Source organism: Lissotriton vulgaris, chromosome 7 (assembly GCF_964263255.1).
Source record: "Lissotriton vulgaris chromosome 7, aLisVul1.2, whole genome shotgun sequence".
NCBI classification, from domain to species: domain Eukaryota; kingdom Metazoa; phylum Chordata; class Amphibia; order Caudata; family Salamandridae; genus Lissotriton; species Lissotriton vulgaris.
In genome coordinates this window covers 234,830,097-234,847,654 of record NC_141695.1, presented here as the reverse complement: position 1 = coordinate 234,847,654, position 17,558 = coordinate 234,830,097, and the positions used below count along the sequence as shown (strand labels likewise).

General features: G+C 41.1%; 1 protein-coding gene across 1 annotated transcript in view; it reads left to right on the top strand.

Moving 5' to 3' along the window:
• LOC147701273 (IgGFc-binding protein-like) overlaps window positions 1-17,558 on the top strand; it is a 221,247-nt gene that overhangs the window by 73,497 nt on the left and 130,192 nt on the right. The window contains exons 8-10 of the mRNA XM_086930002.1: window positions 107-686; window positions 4,125-4,324; window positions 14,551-14,692. Of these exons, the coding sequence (XP_086786128.1) occupies window positions 107-686; window positions 4,125-4,324; window positions 14,551-14,692 (922 nt within the window). The remainder of the gene's footprint in view (window positions 1-106; window positions 687-4,124; window positions 4,325-14,550; window positions 14,693-17,558) is intronic.

Here is a 17,558-nt window from a genome sequence, read left to right as displayed (position 1 = left end):
GTTGTGCAGTAAAAAAATGAAAAAAGTGTTCTGAAAAAATAAACATTTTATTCAAAATGATATTTTCTGTGAAATTAATGCGTGTTGGGAAACATTTCTTCCCCAGGTAAATGGCTTGTACCAGAACCTTCCTATCAACCTGGAACATGGGAAGGTCAGAGCCCTTAAGTACGGTGTCAATTTCCTTGTGAAGACTGACTTTGGACTTCAAGTGAGTTATGACCTGATCTACCATGCCACAGTCATTGTGCCAGCAACCTACAAGGGTGCAATGTGTGGTTTGTGTGGGAACTATAACGGAGACAAGACAGATGAATTCCTCCTCCCTGACATGCAGAAGGTTAATGATGCCACTGCATTTGGCAGTGGCTGGAAGGTGCCTGTGGCTGGAGTCACCTGTGGGGAGGGTTGTGGTGGTGCTGGGTCACCTTGTCCATCATGTGACGAGGACAAGAAGAAAGACTACCAGAAAGCGGATCAGTGCGGTATCTTCACTGCAGACGATGGACCCTTCAAGGCCTGCTACTCCAAGATCAACCCTAAGGCTTACTTCGACAACTGTGTCTATGACCTGTGTGCAGGGGACGGTGACAGTCAGATCCTGTGCAACAGCATCCAGGCCTATGTGACTGCCTGCCAGGCAGAAGGCATCACCATCAGCACATGGAGGAGCAGCTCTTTCTGTCGTAAGTCACTTCAAGTTTGAATGATTATCACTCTAGAATTACTTCAAGACAGGAGTATGTAAACTAATTGAAAATGCTACTGCATAGAGTTTGTATACAGTCTCTACTCCTTTAAAAGAATATTCTCTGTAAGCTATTAAGCAAACTCTGCCCATTATTTGACCTCCAATTCTGTACATAGCAGGTGTCATTTGGGTGGGAGGGACAAGAGATTTGAGTGACCTCCGAGCTATCACATCGCCCAAACACAATCCACAGGTAAACATTGTTTATGGAGGATCTGATAGGCAAGAGTAAGCCGAGGTTAGAAGTTTTTGTCTTGAAGTTCTTCAGTTGCTCTCAAATGCCAGGATCCTTAATCATAGCTCTAAAACGTTTCTGCATTTGGGTTTGTACATTGAATCAGTCGTTTTCTCCCATTTCAAGCAGTTTCATACAGATTCAAAGTGCGGAGGAAGGGTGCATTAAAGTAAATTTATGAGCAAAAGTCACATACTTTTCCACTGTACCAACTAGGAATTGTGGGGTGCTATTACCAATCTACAGTACAAACCTCAGCTAGGGCATAGACATAACAAAGCAAGAAACACCCTTAAGAACTGCAAGAGGTCCAACGATAGGGACCGACACAAGACTTTGGCACCCCTAATCACAGACACCCCTAATCACAGACGCGGCTTGATCTGACCCCAGGGTGGATCTCGGCAAAAATATAAATGTTGTGTGTGATACATCAATCACACAACAGTACAGATCAAGAAACGGGAAGTGTTGACTCCACTCACGTGTGTGATACTGATGCGAACTGGGAGCAATGTTGTAGCATCTCTATCAAATTAGACAATCCTGTGAGTGCTGCTAGAGTCCCATCCAGTTTAGTGTGACTCGCATTTCTAGAGTTTGCGTGTGAAATCAGTGTGTGCTGGAAGATGCAGATCTGGGTGCATTTGTCAACCCTCGGTGCTGGTAGCCAGTAGGAGTACAGTGCAGTGCTGTAGGCACCTCTCAGTGGCAAGAACTGAACAGACAGCAGACAACAACAAAGTGATGTCTGATGCCCAAGTGAAAGTAATACATATGTCCATGTCCCTTAGATTGTCCAAAAGATTGCTTCTAGCCATAGAAGCCAGCATGTCAACTTAATGTGAAAGGGGAGGAGTGAGAGTCAGAGTGACCACACACTAGCTCAGAGGTCTTCAAACTTTTGGATGCCGAGACCCCCCTGTCAACATTTTCAGGTGTAAGGACCCCCTCATGACAACAAATTCCAAACCTGTTGGCAGAATCTGCATATTTATCAAACTCCAGCTCTGGTCCAGGCAGAACAACAAGTTTTGGTCCCAGGGCAGGAGTGGGCAAAAAACCTGGATTCATGGCTCTGCCAGTGCCGAAGGTTAGCAAACAGTTTCCTAAGACTACATATTTAAAGGCAGATTTACGTTACCTGGCGCATCCCTGGAAATCAGTAGGGATGCGCTAAGAAACGTGCAACATGCAATGCCATTGTTGCGCCACAACGGATGCGCCGCATTTACAATGCGGCATGCCATTGCGCAAGGATAGGCAGATGCGTGTTGCATCTGGTGGCTTCAGGTTGGAGCAGTGCCTGAGTTGTGTCATGGGCGCGACGCAACTCCAGCACTGTGCTAACCCGGCCTATCTTCCACATGGTGCGTCACACCTTACGCCTGCTTCAAGCAGGCGCAAGGTTTTGACGCAGCGGGGTCGAAAATGTGACTGAGTGAAATCTTGTAGAGTTCACTCAGGCACTTTTCCAAGGCATACCTGCGCAGGAACGCCCACCCTGCAGCGGTACGCCCACATGAAACCTGACGCAGGTTACATATAGCGAAGGCCTTTACAACGTGATGTAGCTCCCTAGATGTGTCACGTAGTAAATCCCCCGCAGCATGGCGCTTGCTTTACGCCGCCACAGCGTCACAGAAGTGACGTAATGGCGGCGCAAAAGTGGCGTGAGGTGCTTGTAAATCTGCCCCTCAGTGCTTTAATTTTTTTACATCTCCAGCACATCCACATACATCTGGCTCTTGGTCACTTAGCCTTTCTCAGAGCAAATCTACAGACAAGGCCATCTCCTCTGGCTCCCGAGCTGCTGAAAACTTAAGGTTAACCCATTGTAACATGATTAACTTCGAATCCTTCCTTTTAATTCTTCCCAACTTTATCCAGAAGATCTTACTCGAATCTTACAATTACTAACTCTCCTCGCAGACTCATGTAGTTAGTTGAATGATGAAGACGCACTAGCAAACACAGGAATGGAGCTTAAAAAAGAAGGTTCATTCTAAGGCAAGGGCTACATACAACCACCTCAACAGCATCTTAACGACAGGGATAACCAACACAAATTGCAGAATACTTGCTGCAAACTCACAGCAACAGGAATTTTATTTCACTTCAGGTTGCCTTTTCACAAGGTGTTATCAAGTACAAGCACACTGTGAGTGTGAGTAGATACCACAATGTGTTCAACAGACATCAGTTATCATTAGGTAACCAGTAGCCTTGCACTATGTAAGGTTAATGGATATTTTTTAAACACATTTAGTCAGAGCTTCTAGTATCACACTAACAAATAGTTTACAAATTAACAAAAACAAATTACTGTGTTAGGGCCTTTGGCTAGTTCCAAAACATGTCTTACCTAGGAGTAGGGCCAAGGGCTAGTTCCAAAACATGTCTTACCTAGGAGTAGGGCCAACGGATAGTTCCAATACATGTCTTACCTAGGAATAATCACCAACATCCACCAAGGCACAGCAGAAAAAAGATATTTGAATTCTGTGGTAGATCTGTAGCTTAAGAAGAGGAATGTTGTGCCAGATTGAAGAGCTATGTGTCGCCTGCCTACATGTAGAATTGTGTTCTATCATGGAAAACGTGTGGATCCCAATAATAAGGTATACTACACGAAATCACAAATAACTATGAATGTGACAACTGAGGACGTAGTCTTTGACAACTGAGGACAACTAAGATCCATGGAGATTTATTTTCCTTATGCAATGGTATGAGAAATTCCTATCACCTTAGTTTGTGGCAAATTTAACTAATCTAATTTCGTCCCAAGAATGAACAACCTGTTTTGTGAACGAAACTGCCTGAGGATTAATTATAAGGAATATCCAGCCTCTGTGGCAGTATACCTTCTTTTTGGAAGCCTAGATTGAACCTGGGGAATGAGGCAAAACATAAGGAGCCACACCTAATTTTTGCTGCTACATTTACTATTTAAAGGCACCAGTAAAGCGGTAGGAGTCGAGAAAGCTCAATTTATACTAGTATAAGTGTAGGGGTGAGTAATGTTGTGTGATAGCAGGGGCATAGGTTAGGAAGAATAATATTTATGCTACATCTTTTCTACTACTAATGGGTCTTAAGATTTGATAAATTGACTCTGTCTTTCCTTTCCTTCAGCCTTGGAGTGTCCAGCCAATGGTCACTATGAGATTTGCGCAGATGCCTGCACCACAAGTTGCGCACAAATCTCTGACACTTCTACCTGCCCAACCGCCTGCGCTGAAGGCTGCGAATGTGACGATGAATTCTTCTTCGATGGCCTCAAATGTGTGCCTATGGATGAGTGTGGCTGCTTTGAAGATGGAAAATACTACAAGGTAATTCTTCTAAACTCTAGCGAGACCAAAACCTAAAAATGGGCATTTGGCAGGATGCTACCCTCATTATAGGTAAAATAATGCTAAAATAGCCGCTTAGAGCTAGTGAAGGTCAGAGCCATAGTATACCAAGTGGGAAGTACTCACCAGTTATCTTCTGTAAGGTGAGAGATGAATGGTTCCTACCACCTGATCATGGTGGAAACCTCAGCTCCTTTAATTCTAACATTAAAAGTCAAAAACAATGTTTGATGATCTCTCAGACTCCGATTACTTTATTCTATTAGTTAAGTATATCATAGATGCAACAGGCCAAGGGCATCAATCAGAGGAGGACAGGAATGCGGCATCTGACCAAAAAGGTGCCCATCTGCTCTCCTCTCTTATGTTACTGTATTACTTTTGGCAGGTTTTTGATTCTGTTTCTGATCTACACTGCATTTAATAGTAGAAGGAATGGATTTGTTACATTTTCTTATATTTTCCTCATTTGCAGACATGGAACACAGCTCTTTCTTTGAGACTCTCTGTAACATAGATGGTACCCTGCCGCTCTGGCTGCAAGACCCTGAACTCCCATCTTCTGCTCATAGTGATGTAACAGAAAATGATGGAACCCCCATCAGGAGTTGTTGAGGGGCCTTGAGGCTTCTAGATCTCACAGGTCCATTCATAGGCTGTAGGTTTGAACCCCCTGAATCACAGGTTCTGCATGGACCTAAAGCCCCTGATTGCTCACACACTAGTGTCATCGCCGCCCCCAACATTCTCACCAGCCCACCAGATCGAGTGAAAATGTGCCAGTTAAACAACTATCCCTGAACTTTTGATGAGTCGCAGAAGAGTCAGAAATCTGCTTCCAAACACCTTACAAAAGTGATTTACAGCTTTAAACGATAGGAAATTCTGACTCAAGACTAGAAATCTTACCCATGCATCTTTATGCTTCAAAGTATAGTCGTAGGTTTCGCACATTTGACATGTTACTGATTGGTTTTCAGTCATCTGAACCTTTGCCCATATTTCAGAGCCTACAATCATATTCTTAACCCACTCTGAGTTCAGATTTATCAAACTCTGCTGGAAGCAAATGGTAACTTCACTCAAATCATTTTAGGACACCTTTACAGGCAGCTTCACCTGGTGGGTTGTATGAAATCTCATAGGCGAGTGACAGGGACTCCCTTCTTAAAGTGTGAAAGGTCCCTTTACTGAGGAGCACGATGTGCTCACATTGCACAAACCTTTGCTTGTGTTGCACACACCAACATGCCCTAATCAGTGAACTAACTCTGAATAACTCTGCTTTTCCCACGCCCATAAATATTTCCTACCCTTATAATATCCACCCCTCCACTTTAATATTTGCAAACTGCAGTTTAACTTCTAGTCTTTGAGCCCTTATTCCCTTCCACGTCTGTCTCATGCTTCCTAACGCATACCAGGCCTGTCTGCTGCTAGCCATGGCCAACTTTCCAGTTCACTTTTCGTTCTCTCTCCTTGGTCCTCCTGCAGTTCGTTTTTCCTCTTAATCAGTTTCTTCCTTGGAGGGCTCTCACTGCTTGCTCTCAGCAAGCCTTTAATCCGGCGGTTTCCAACCTACCGTCTCCAGCACCTTCTATGTACCAAGGCAATTTCACAGCGAGAAACCGAAGCTTGCACCTTCAGAGATCTAATGAGGCAACCATGGCAGCATCACTGCACCTATGTCCTTGCCTCTCTCAAGACTCCTTGCATGGAGAGGGCAGGACCCGCACATCTGCCCCGGCTTAGTGAGAGAGGAACTGCCCCATGGTCTCACTTCTAATGCAGTAGAAGGTAATTTAATTTGAGAAGCAGACAGGCTTACATTGTACAAACCTTCGGCTTTGCTGCACACTCTAATAAACCCCAAACAGCGAGCTAACGTTGAATAACTATCTCTTCCCCTAAACAACACCCACCCTTGAAATGCCCAAACCTTCCTCTTCAATATCCACTAACTTCAGCTTAACTTCTTGTCTTTGAGCCTGTATAGTCTTCCACAAGGCTCTTATTCTACCTGATGCTTGTCTCGCCTGCGCGCTTTCAGACTAGGTCAAAGCCTCATGTCCTATTTCTTCTCTTCCCACTCGCTTTTTTCCTCTAAACAAATTTCTATTTCTTACTGCCCCTCCCCACATTCCTCCATCCCGGACTCATCCACCAGCCATTTATGACCTCTACCACCTTCTCCAAATACATACTGTTTCCAGGCAGGGACAGGTGCACCTCTAAGTGCTGAAAAAACACCATACACTCATGCACTATGCAGAGGCACAGACAGCATGCTTTGCTGTAGCCTTCAATTGGGTCCATTCTCCCTGCATTCCACACCCTTAAAACAGCTGAACTGAAAACAATAGATTTGTGACCAAATATAAAGTCGGTAATGGTCACGTGGGTGTCATGAACTGCAGTCAGTTCATTTTTTAGTTCTGTGACTTTGCGGGATTCACACTCCTCTATGACCTAAATTCATCATCATAGTGTAACTTTCCAAACTTTCTTACAGGGATTACATTTGGTCTCCATTTTGATATTCCCTTTTAATTTATCATATTTTTTAAGATAGTGGTTTGAACATGTTGTTCACGAGAAAATGCCACGCACGCATTTATTTTTGGTTGGCGACGTTCTTAGCGGCGGCTCCTCTGCTATATTAGACGAGCGTGCTCAACGGTGGATGTGAGGAAACTCATAATATGCTTAGTGGTGATGCAGAGGCACCCTCAGCATATTGGGGCCCTCAGACCGCCTTCCATCACTAGAGATCGTTGATCCCTAGCAGTTTCAGCAATCCTATTGCTGTCCAACTGCCATACTGGTAATACGGCGGTCGGACAACTGGTGCAGCAGTCCACCACCTCCATCGCACCTCCACTGCAAGTTTGGCGGTCCTATCGATTGCCAAATTTGAAATCTGGCCCTAAGTAAGGATGTTTTTCTGCATCTCTGGCAGATGAGATAAGGATGGTGTGTTATTTTTTAACCAGCATCCAGGTTGAACCCTGTGAGAGGCACTTCCCACCTGAGTTGTCATGGAAGCTGCTAATGGCTGTGACTGAGATGCAGCTCCAGAGACCCCAACCTTCATTCTCAGAAGGAAATAGCTGATCAAACAGATATGTGAGCAGGTTTGCACACTGAGATGGAGTTCATTCATGTATTCACCTTCCTGAGACATTACACCAAAGTATGATGTTAGATCATTCCAAGTGGGACCAGCAAAGGGTACTCCCACCATGCTCTCACTAGTGTAGGGATATTAGCGATAGATAGGAGGAACATTAGGAACAAATAACATGGTTGAATTGTTTGCATTTTTCACCATTTTCACAATGTTTATAACAATGATATGTCTCATATGTCTAACAATCGCAGTTCATGTTTTACTAACAAGGATTATTTCTTTTCAATAACATTTGAAAATATATTATTGCCTCTTACCTTTGTGAAACATTGGGCATGCACAAGTGCTAAAATAAATGGTGAGAACTGTTTCTATAAATTCCTTGGGAATAAGAGTGGTCATGTTCGAGGTTATCAATAGCATTTATAACTCTGAAGGTTAAGGAGTTAAGATGCGGTACTGTGAGCCAGCCAAACCAACATATACAGATGATATAAGAAGACTCAGTCCCCATAGTATGTAGTTTTGTTGATCTAATACCTAGTACTACTAAGTTTGTGGAAACCGTATAACGCTAGTGCTGGCAATTTGTATCACTCCAGGTATTTGAATAACACTAGACTACTCCCTTCACAAATAACGCTGGTATAAATCATGAACACTGTGGTCAAATATATTATATTCATTGACACAATCAGAAGTTTGCCCAGCTCCCTCGCCTCCGCATTTGATCCTTTCTCACACCTTAACTCTCTCTTTTCGCCATTTCTCAAAATCAGACATTTTACTGCTGAGTAAAAGGCTAAATAGGTAGCAATGCAATACCAACTAAGGTTCTTGTCCATTATATTGATTGGCTATTTCTCCAGTGGACTGACAGATTGGAGTGAATATTTTTTCACTCCATTTGATTCCAGAAAGACAGTTATTTGCTCCCAGGGCTTTATGACCCATTCTGGAATTATGCAACATAAGTACACATATGGTTACATCACTCATATAGGTTCTATAGGCATAAACATGTACTCAGGAGAAAGAGTAGGAGAATCTCAATTCCCTGGGATCACAGTCACACTAAGATTCACAGGCTAACCTCTCCTGGTCCCTGTAGCTTGTCTGTTTAGAAGCTGTAGCACTATCTTTGGGAACAAAAGGCGTTATCAAGGAAGAACAGTGCAAGACATGTGGGCCTGAAGCAAAGGGACAAATATCAGTTTTCTTTTGCAAGGAATGTGCAAAGAGTTGGACTGCATACATATCTAAACTGGGATCTTATCTCTGCATTTCCTCTGGCAGATCAGTAGAACTGGAGCATCCACCCACCCGGGCCAGAAATAGAGCACTATGAAGAATTGGAAAACACCAAACGGATGGTGTGGTGACCCAGCATGCTTGCCCACATCTTTTACTGTATAGTTCAAAGGCATTCAGGCCACACCCAAAGCATTTCAGGGAGATCGGACCATTCTTAGTTAATGTCATACTGAAGCTTAAGACATAACTCTCTCGAAGACTACTCAAGGCAGGGCTTTCCACAGAGAGGATTCTCCATGTATTTTCCCTCTGCGGATGGATCTATCCTTGTAGAATATTCTTACTGAAGTAGATTTAAGGTATGCCTATCCACCTAGTCAATCACACTCTGAGGGACTGATTTCTATGTTGGCGGTATGGATAGGGGATACTCCATCGCGATGGCGATAGAGTATCCTTACTGCCAACATAATGGTCCGCCCTCCCGATTTTAATGTGGGGGGACAGTGATGTCACAGTGGAGACTACTCCATCTCTGCCTTGATTACACCTCTCCAACTACTCAGTGGAGTAAGGGCTGTAGGAAGTTGACTTCTATGCCCACCCACATAATTTAGATGGGCAGACATAGAGGTCAGTTTTCACTGCATGTCACTGCAAGGAAAACCCTGGTGGTAAGGGGCAGTGAAAAATGTCTAATGCTGCCCTCTCAATGGGAGATAACGCCTTTTGGTGAGGGGGAGGCATTTCTTTTTTTTACTTTAACACAATTTTCATTTTGAAAATAAGAAAACTGACGTTTGACGGAGCCGTGCGTCAAACTGAAAAAAGCATGTAAAGGAACAGCTGTGATATTCACATACTAACCCCAGTTTGGCGGTCATCTCTAAATGTGGTGGGCAGAGGATCCGCCAGTGGCACAGTAATTTACTCTGTCGTCCTGACGGAGTAAACTCCATCAGCCAATAACTAAATTAGGACCTTAGTTTGGTATACCTAGCAGTCAGGCAAAGTTACACAGTCATTAGCCTTCCATCCTAGCGCCAGCAGAAACTAATAGGTAGTCGAGTGCTGGCAATAATATGATAGCACAGCCATCCAAGTTACTTTAAGGTGGGACAAAGTACATGTGAGGCAACTGGAAGCGGATGTCTTTAAAGAAAATCAGGATAAGATAGAAATTTGTCTGACACCCATATCGGATCCAGACCACATCATTGAGAATTTTGAATTGTTATTGGGAAATGTTGCTTCACACCTTGTAAAGACAGGGGGGACGAAACAAGATCGTGGGCCTAAATGGTTTGATGCGGAATGTTCCTCTGCTCAAACACATTTAACAAAGACATTACGCCGAGACCCACGTGATAGAGAATTGGTTAGATCAGCTAGGAAAAGATATAGGGAGGCACTGAGTAAGAGAAAAAATGATCTACGGAACAAAGCATGGCAAGATTTGGAAAAAGCGGTTGATCTAAGGGATAATATGCTCTTTTGGGAGATAATAAATAGGCCTTTTTTAAAATCAGGGGAAGATATTACCATTCGAGTGCATATACCTGAAGACTCCTGGGTAGCTCACTATAGTAAAATCTTTAACCCAAATGAGACATTGTTGACTGCTACCACAGGTGAGGGTGATTATAATTTTAATATAGAATCAGCAAAATCACTTAGTGATTCATTAACGCTTTCAGAGGTAAAGCTAGCTTTGACCAAGGGGGCTGCTTTAAAGGCCCCTGGCCCTGATGCAGTACCCTTGGACCTTTTTAAACATAATTTGGAGGTCTGGTCCCCATTACTTTTGAATGTTTTTAAGGCAATAATTCGGGGGTCCATTCCGACCTCTTGGAAAGAGGCAGTTGTGGTACCTATTTTTAAGAAGGGTGATAAGTCTGACCCACACTGCTATAGGCCAATATCATTAATAGACGCGTCATGTAAGTTAATGGGTAGGGTGATATTGGTTCGCCTTGAAACATGGGCAGAGTCAGCGGGGGTTATTGTAGAATCCCAATATGGTTTTAGAAGTGGGAAAGGAACCACTGAGCAGTGTTTAAATTTAGCACTGATTATGGGCAAGTACATGGGTGCCAAGAATAGCTCTATCCATTTGGCATTCATGGACTTGTCCAGTGCTTTCGACACGGTATGTAGGGGTAAATTGTGGCGGATGATGGAGTCTATGGGGTTTGAGGAGCCTTTGGTTACTCTGCTCCGCAGGCTTCACGCTGCCACAACGGTGAGAATTAGATATGGCCCTGGGGGAGAGAAAACTAGACCTATATTATCTACTGAAGGTGTCCGCCAGGGATGTATTTTAGCCCCCTTTTTATTTCTGGTTTACACAAATGGACTAGAAAGTTTTTTGTTAGAAACTGGTGCTGACTTCCCTCAGATTAATGGCAAAAAAATTCCAATGCTGTCATATGCAGATGACACTGTCCTAATGACCCTTACTCCCAATAGCATGCAGATTTGCCTGAATGCTTTTGATATGTTTATGGGAAACTTAGATCTTGGGGTCAATTTTACAAAATCTTTTGCCATGACTTGCGGTCCGAAAAGTGTTAAAATCCGCAAGTACATGGTGAGGGATTCAAATATAGAGAAAGTTGACAACTTCAATTTCTTGGGAAACCTTTTTAATAAAAAATTGAACTGGGAACCTCTGATAGTAGCCCGGGTTCAAAAGGTTACACAATCAATTGAAGCTCTTTTTCGCTTTGCCAGTAAATTAGGACAACGACGTATAGCTGAAATAATAACTTTGTATAAAGCTAAATGTGTCTCTGCTATGACCTATGGTGCTGGTGTCTGGGGGTCACAAAATTGTGAAAAGCTGCAGATTATGGAGAATAAATTTAAAAAACGTCTCCTATCTGTCCCATCAAGCACATCAAATATTTTTTGTCATGGGGAGGTTGGTATTGAGTTTGCAAGTGACATTATAAACGTAGCGCCATTAGTATTATGGCCTAAAGTTTGGCAGTCTGAGGAACTGAAGTTGACAAAAGATGTCCTACAAGATTGCCTTAAACTTGAGTTCTATAGGGAAATTCCATGGCTTCGATATGTCAGAGATACCCTTTATAAAATTGGGTTAGGAAACATGTTTACAAACCCTGGCACGATCAATAAGGATGCTAAGTTAACCATCAAAAACGCCTATAGTTCTAGTTTGGGCTCCTTAAGGAACAGTGTCCGGGGCAAACTAGTGCGACCCTTTTATTTATCATATATATGGCGTTTCTATTTGACAAGGTTTCGCCTTAGTACTCTACACTTCCTTTTTGCCTTTCCAAAGCAGGGGGGGGTGGAGTGAGAAGCTACCTTGTTGCCCCTGTAATAATAAGGTTTCGCAAAACACCCTGCATCTTATTCTTTTTTGCACTTTGTATAAGGTCCCAAGAAATACTTTTATTAGACCATTACTATTATCCTTTGGATCGTGCTATTATAAAGAAGGATATGAATATCTATTATCTTTGTCAACTGCAAACATCTGTAATGCTGTACTGAGTTTTATTAGATCAGCTCTTATGATTAGAAACCGTTATTGACTGTTTATGAAAATTAGAATTATGTAAATATCTACCATGGTTTTATTGTAGTTGGTATTTTATATTGATGTATACTTTTATGATTTCTTTGTGAAATCGAAATAAAGTTATGAAATGAAATGATAACACATAGCACCATACGGTACTACTCATTACAAACAGTTATAGACATATCAAGAAGCTGACCTAATGTTAAGCAATTGAGGACTGTAGATGTTAGCTAAAGGAATCACCACTTCCTTGGTCAAATATATTTAATCTATCCAGAAATATAGGTATGGTTATACTAACATAGGTATACTGTTGCGGGAAAATAACCACAGGGATCGGTGACAGAGATAAAACAGCAGCAAATTAAAATGGATGCTAAGAAATATAAAGAGGAAGAGGATCATATAGAAGAAAAGAGTGCTTTGGCTACCGAAAAAGATTTCTAAGTTTGGTCATAAATACTATATAAAACCCAAATTATTGCGCTGCCCCTCATTAATCTCCTGTGCACTTTTCAGGTTTGAGGCCACAAAGAGGGAAAATGTCCTTGTCCTCTAGGATGAACTGAGTGTGGCACAAACTGTGGAATAGAATAGGCCTTAAATATTTTGCGCTTATTAAAATTTTGGTGAAGCAAAACTATTCAGGTTGGACGAGTGTATACAGCGACCCTTAGCATGAGAAGCACATTAATGATGATAAAAATTCTTTCATTCAACATAAGTGGAGAAGTGTGGCTCACCGGTTAGAGGCGGCAGACCCAGAAGCAGAGGTCGGCCCGGGACCAGGGTTCAATTCCCGACGAGGCAGGGTATGGAACCAATGTCAGCGGGCTTGATAAATCTCGCCTCTGTGCCTCTCTAACCATGGGTCCCACGCTGCAACTCTGGGCAATAGCTTACTTAATCTCCAAAACAGCCCCCTCGCTGCCGGGATACCTGGCTTCACCTTGGGGATGTCCAATAGGGACTATCTCACAGGGAAAGCCAGGACGGGTTCCCCAGCGGCACACAGCGCCAAGAAACCCTGGGGTGAACGTGCGCTCTACAAATTCATACTAACATAACATAACATAAGTCAAAGGGTCACTTTGCGGTAAAATGATTCCCTGAGGATCAAACACTTTGGGCAAGTGAGAAGATAGGGATTCAAGCACAGGGTTTCTGGGTTTTAAGCCTGCTACTAGAACCTATCTATCCCAACTCCTTAGAGGTGTTACAGTCACATAAGGGTGCACATCCCCACATTCCAGTCTAACCATGATAAAGAACATGAACTACTCCACCTACTCCATCATCCCCCAGATCCCAAAAGCTGTTCCTCTTGACCTAAAAAAATCTGTTATTTATTATGGTCAATCACACAGCCTTAAACCCCAGGAAAGCGCAAAAGACAGATTCAAATACCCACACGTCACCCTAATACAACCCAGTGAAGGAGGGTCATGCATGTTCTGTTGAGACATGTGACCATACCCAAATTTTATGAAACCTATCATCATAAACCCACACATTTTAGTGTGGCCTGGTTCCCTCAAAAGGCAAATCTCTTACATACAAAAAGTAGAGGGTGGATACAAAGAAATGATACCTCTCGCTGTAGCACAGTGTAGGGTCTGAAGTAATCAAATAATGAATTTAGCTTCCGGAGTTAAGAGCACTAGCAAAATTGGTCTTCAGATGAAAGCTCTTAGATTAAAGGAAAGTGGAACTTGAAAGCACTCGCAGTAGACATTGGCATAACAAATCTGACATCCCACACAAAATGTCCTTTGACAGAGAGCCCCTGATTCAGAGAATACCTCAAATACTTTTCGTAAACTTTGTTGACTAAAATATTTGGTTTATTGGCTGACAGGTTTTACAAAAGTTTAATGTAATTGAAAAGCTACTTGAATAAATATTCTTGTTATCAGTCAAGGGTGTAAATACCTTTATTTACCCATCATGTGCAAAAACAACTCATTTTACTTCTGATTTAAAATTTAGTAGGAACTTTTCAAACAAATTGACTTTCAAAATGTGTGTTCAAATTGTTATCAACTACACATTCAACAAATAGGACATCTAGATGCTCAATAGCCAGAGATTGAGAAATGCCTCTACTTCTGATTGTCAGACGAGCTAACCAATAAACATAGATGAGAAGTAGAAAACATTAATAACTGTTTAAGCAAAGGAATGTAGTCTTACAATGCAGTTGTCTGTTTAGACATGAATGTAAATGATTTTTCAGAGCTCTAACCATTTATTTCAACAACTACCCAGCCCAACCAGAAGATCTTGAATGAAAACTGCACTGAGGTCTGCACCTGCAGCCCAACTGGAGGTGTAACATGCAAGCCCCACACCTGTGACAGTGAAGAAAAATGTGCAGTCCTAGAGGGAGTGTTGTCTTGTGTTCCTAAAGGTAAAAAGAAAAACCCTTGTTTCTTATTCCAAACTTCTTGAGAATCTTAAAAAGAGTGTAGCCTTAGAGGAGTTTGTATTTCATCAATGGCAATGGAGGACAGAGTAGGAAGCAACTTATAAAAAAGATGTCTGCATTTCAACTGTGGGAGTGGATTAACATTGTCATTGTTTGCTGTTCCTGGCATACATCTGCAATATGATTTCCAACATTTGTAATCGCATTTGTTTAATTAAAGATGGCATCGGTAGTGTTTTTGTTGGTGTGCAAATTATGGTTTTCCTAACTTTTATGCAAATTATGGATTCTCATCCTCACCATAACTTGGAATTTTAATTGTTAGGTGCATATATATGCTGTGTATAGATTGTGAGACCTGTGTATGTTTTATTTTTTCAACCTTCTTGCATTTTTTAATATTTTGATACAGTCATAACATATGATTGGTAATCTACGTTCAAGGGTTAAAATTGAAAAATGAAATTAAGCAAAATGTTTAAATGTAAATAAATGCTAAAGAAAATGATAGGCCATGTTAAAATGCATTTTCTGAACTACCATTTGGATTTTTGGCTGGCTAGACGTTTTTAGGAAAACTGTGCCAATAAAGCACCGATTTATCACAACATTCTGGGGGCAGGCAAACCTGTATTAATGTTCAGGAGGATCAGGCTTGCTTGTCCTACTATCAAAGTTCTACAATATTTCCTGAGTATCCATTTAGAGCTTTTGGCTTTTTAGCAACTGTATTTGGAAGTTGTGTTGTAAAATTTTCTAATTGGGCCTATTTTTAAAAACAACCTTGGCTGGGGACTACTAATTCAATAACAAAAAAATAATTCTTCAATTGATGGAAAAAAAAATATTCAAAATTTAAAACCCCCAAAACACATTTACTTATTTAAAAATGCTATACACTTTATAATGCATTTAAAATAAAATAGTATAAAATATAAAAAAAAATAAGTAGTGTTATAACATCTATATGTCCAATATTATGGAAACTATAAATAAGAATATTATTCCCACTCTAGTTTATGCAACGGTAGGGCTAAGTGTTAAACTTTGGGCGAGTTAAAATTACTATTCCCACTCCAGTATAACCAAGAGTACGGAAAGCGTTGGACTTGGGGGGAAAGGAAACTTACTTTTCCCACTCCAGTCTAATTAACAATAGGGAAAGTGTTGCACATTGGAGGGGTTACAGTTACTATTCCTACTCCTAACAGCACAACAGTAGGGAAAAAGTTGGACTTTGGAGGGTTAAAATTTACTATTGTCACTCCAGTTTGTGCAATAGTAGGTAAGCATTGAAGTTCAGAAGGGTCAAATTTAATATTGCCACTCCAAACTGCGCAACAGTAGGGAAAGTGTTGAACTGTGAACAGGTTACTTTGACTATTCTTGTTGCAGTCTAAGCAAGAGTAGGTAAAGAACTATACTTCAAACATATTTAACATATATGAGTAACCTCATAGATTCCAGAGGGCTGACATTTACTAATCCCACTCCAAACAGTGCAACAGTAGGGAAACTGTTGAACTGTGAACAGGCTAGTATTACTATTCCTACTGCAGTATAAGCAAGAGTAGGGAAAGTACTTCAATTCAAACACATTACATATATGAGTAACCCCATTAACGTAGAAATAATACAAAACTCTTGAAAAATTATTAATTAACATGAGAATAAAATATATATATATATAAACCTAAAAACAATGAATCAATTTACATCATTTTTTATTCAATTATGAATTAACGTCCCACTCTATACCCCTACAAATCTATCAGTTTGCACCCAAAATATTAGTAAAAACATAGGTATTCCATAATTAACATATTTGAAATCAATGAAATAATTAATTAACTTCCGACCCTAGACCCCTACAAACCTAGCAGCCTGCAACTACAATATAAGTAAAATGATAATTTACAAATTTTACAAATTTTAAACTCATTTGAATAATTATTTTATAAATAATAATCAATAGTTAATTAATTATTACTTAAGTAGCTTCCCATCCTATACCCCTACAAAGCTAACAGACCCAAACTAAAGGCTATCAATTAATATTAAAGAGTGAGAAGGAAAAAAATCTAAATGACTTAGATTTGCAAGCTATGCTTTAAAAACATTCATAACATTTATATGAACAATAGCTACAAAAATAAAATTAGTATATCAACTAAAACACATTACAATATATTTATAACTATATTTTAACAACTGTTTCACTGAAAATGATATTAAAAACATTGATATTCTTTAAAACAATATAACTTACTTAAAAAAACAATATCTTTGTCAACGATATTGGTGCAGCGCAATATTTGAGCAAATACATTTAACCCCTTCACTGCGGGGAAAATTCCTCCTTGGTGCAAAGGGGGGGCGGGGCTGGGCTTGGCACTCCCTTACTGAGGGCGTCTCCCGGCCGTCATAAATCACGGTGGGCGTGTGCTCATGACGGCGGGAGCCGTCCAAACTCCGCCCACTGATTAATTCCCTCGCACAGGCCGGGAATTAATACAGCGTGGGCGGAGTGGCAACGTTCAGACGGCTCCCAGCCATCATGAGCACACGCCTACTGTGACTCATGATGGCTGGGAGCCGTCATGAGCACCCAAGGTGTTAGTTTCCGATATTTATGTGTCTTGATATTCTAAACTCAATATTTTGTCTAAACATTGCTGTAAAATGGGCATCTATTTGTCTCTCCTAGACTAATTTTGGCCATCCTTGTCTATGTAAATGTGGGTCTGTATATTGATGGGCTTTTTGTTTTTTTAGGCAGAGACGAGCACCTGTTTCATGCACCTGTAAAATGTATAATTAATTTATTTCACCCAATATTTCTCTGAGT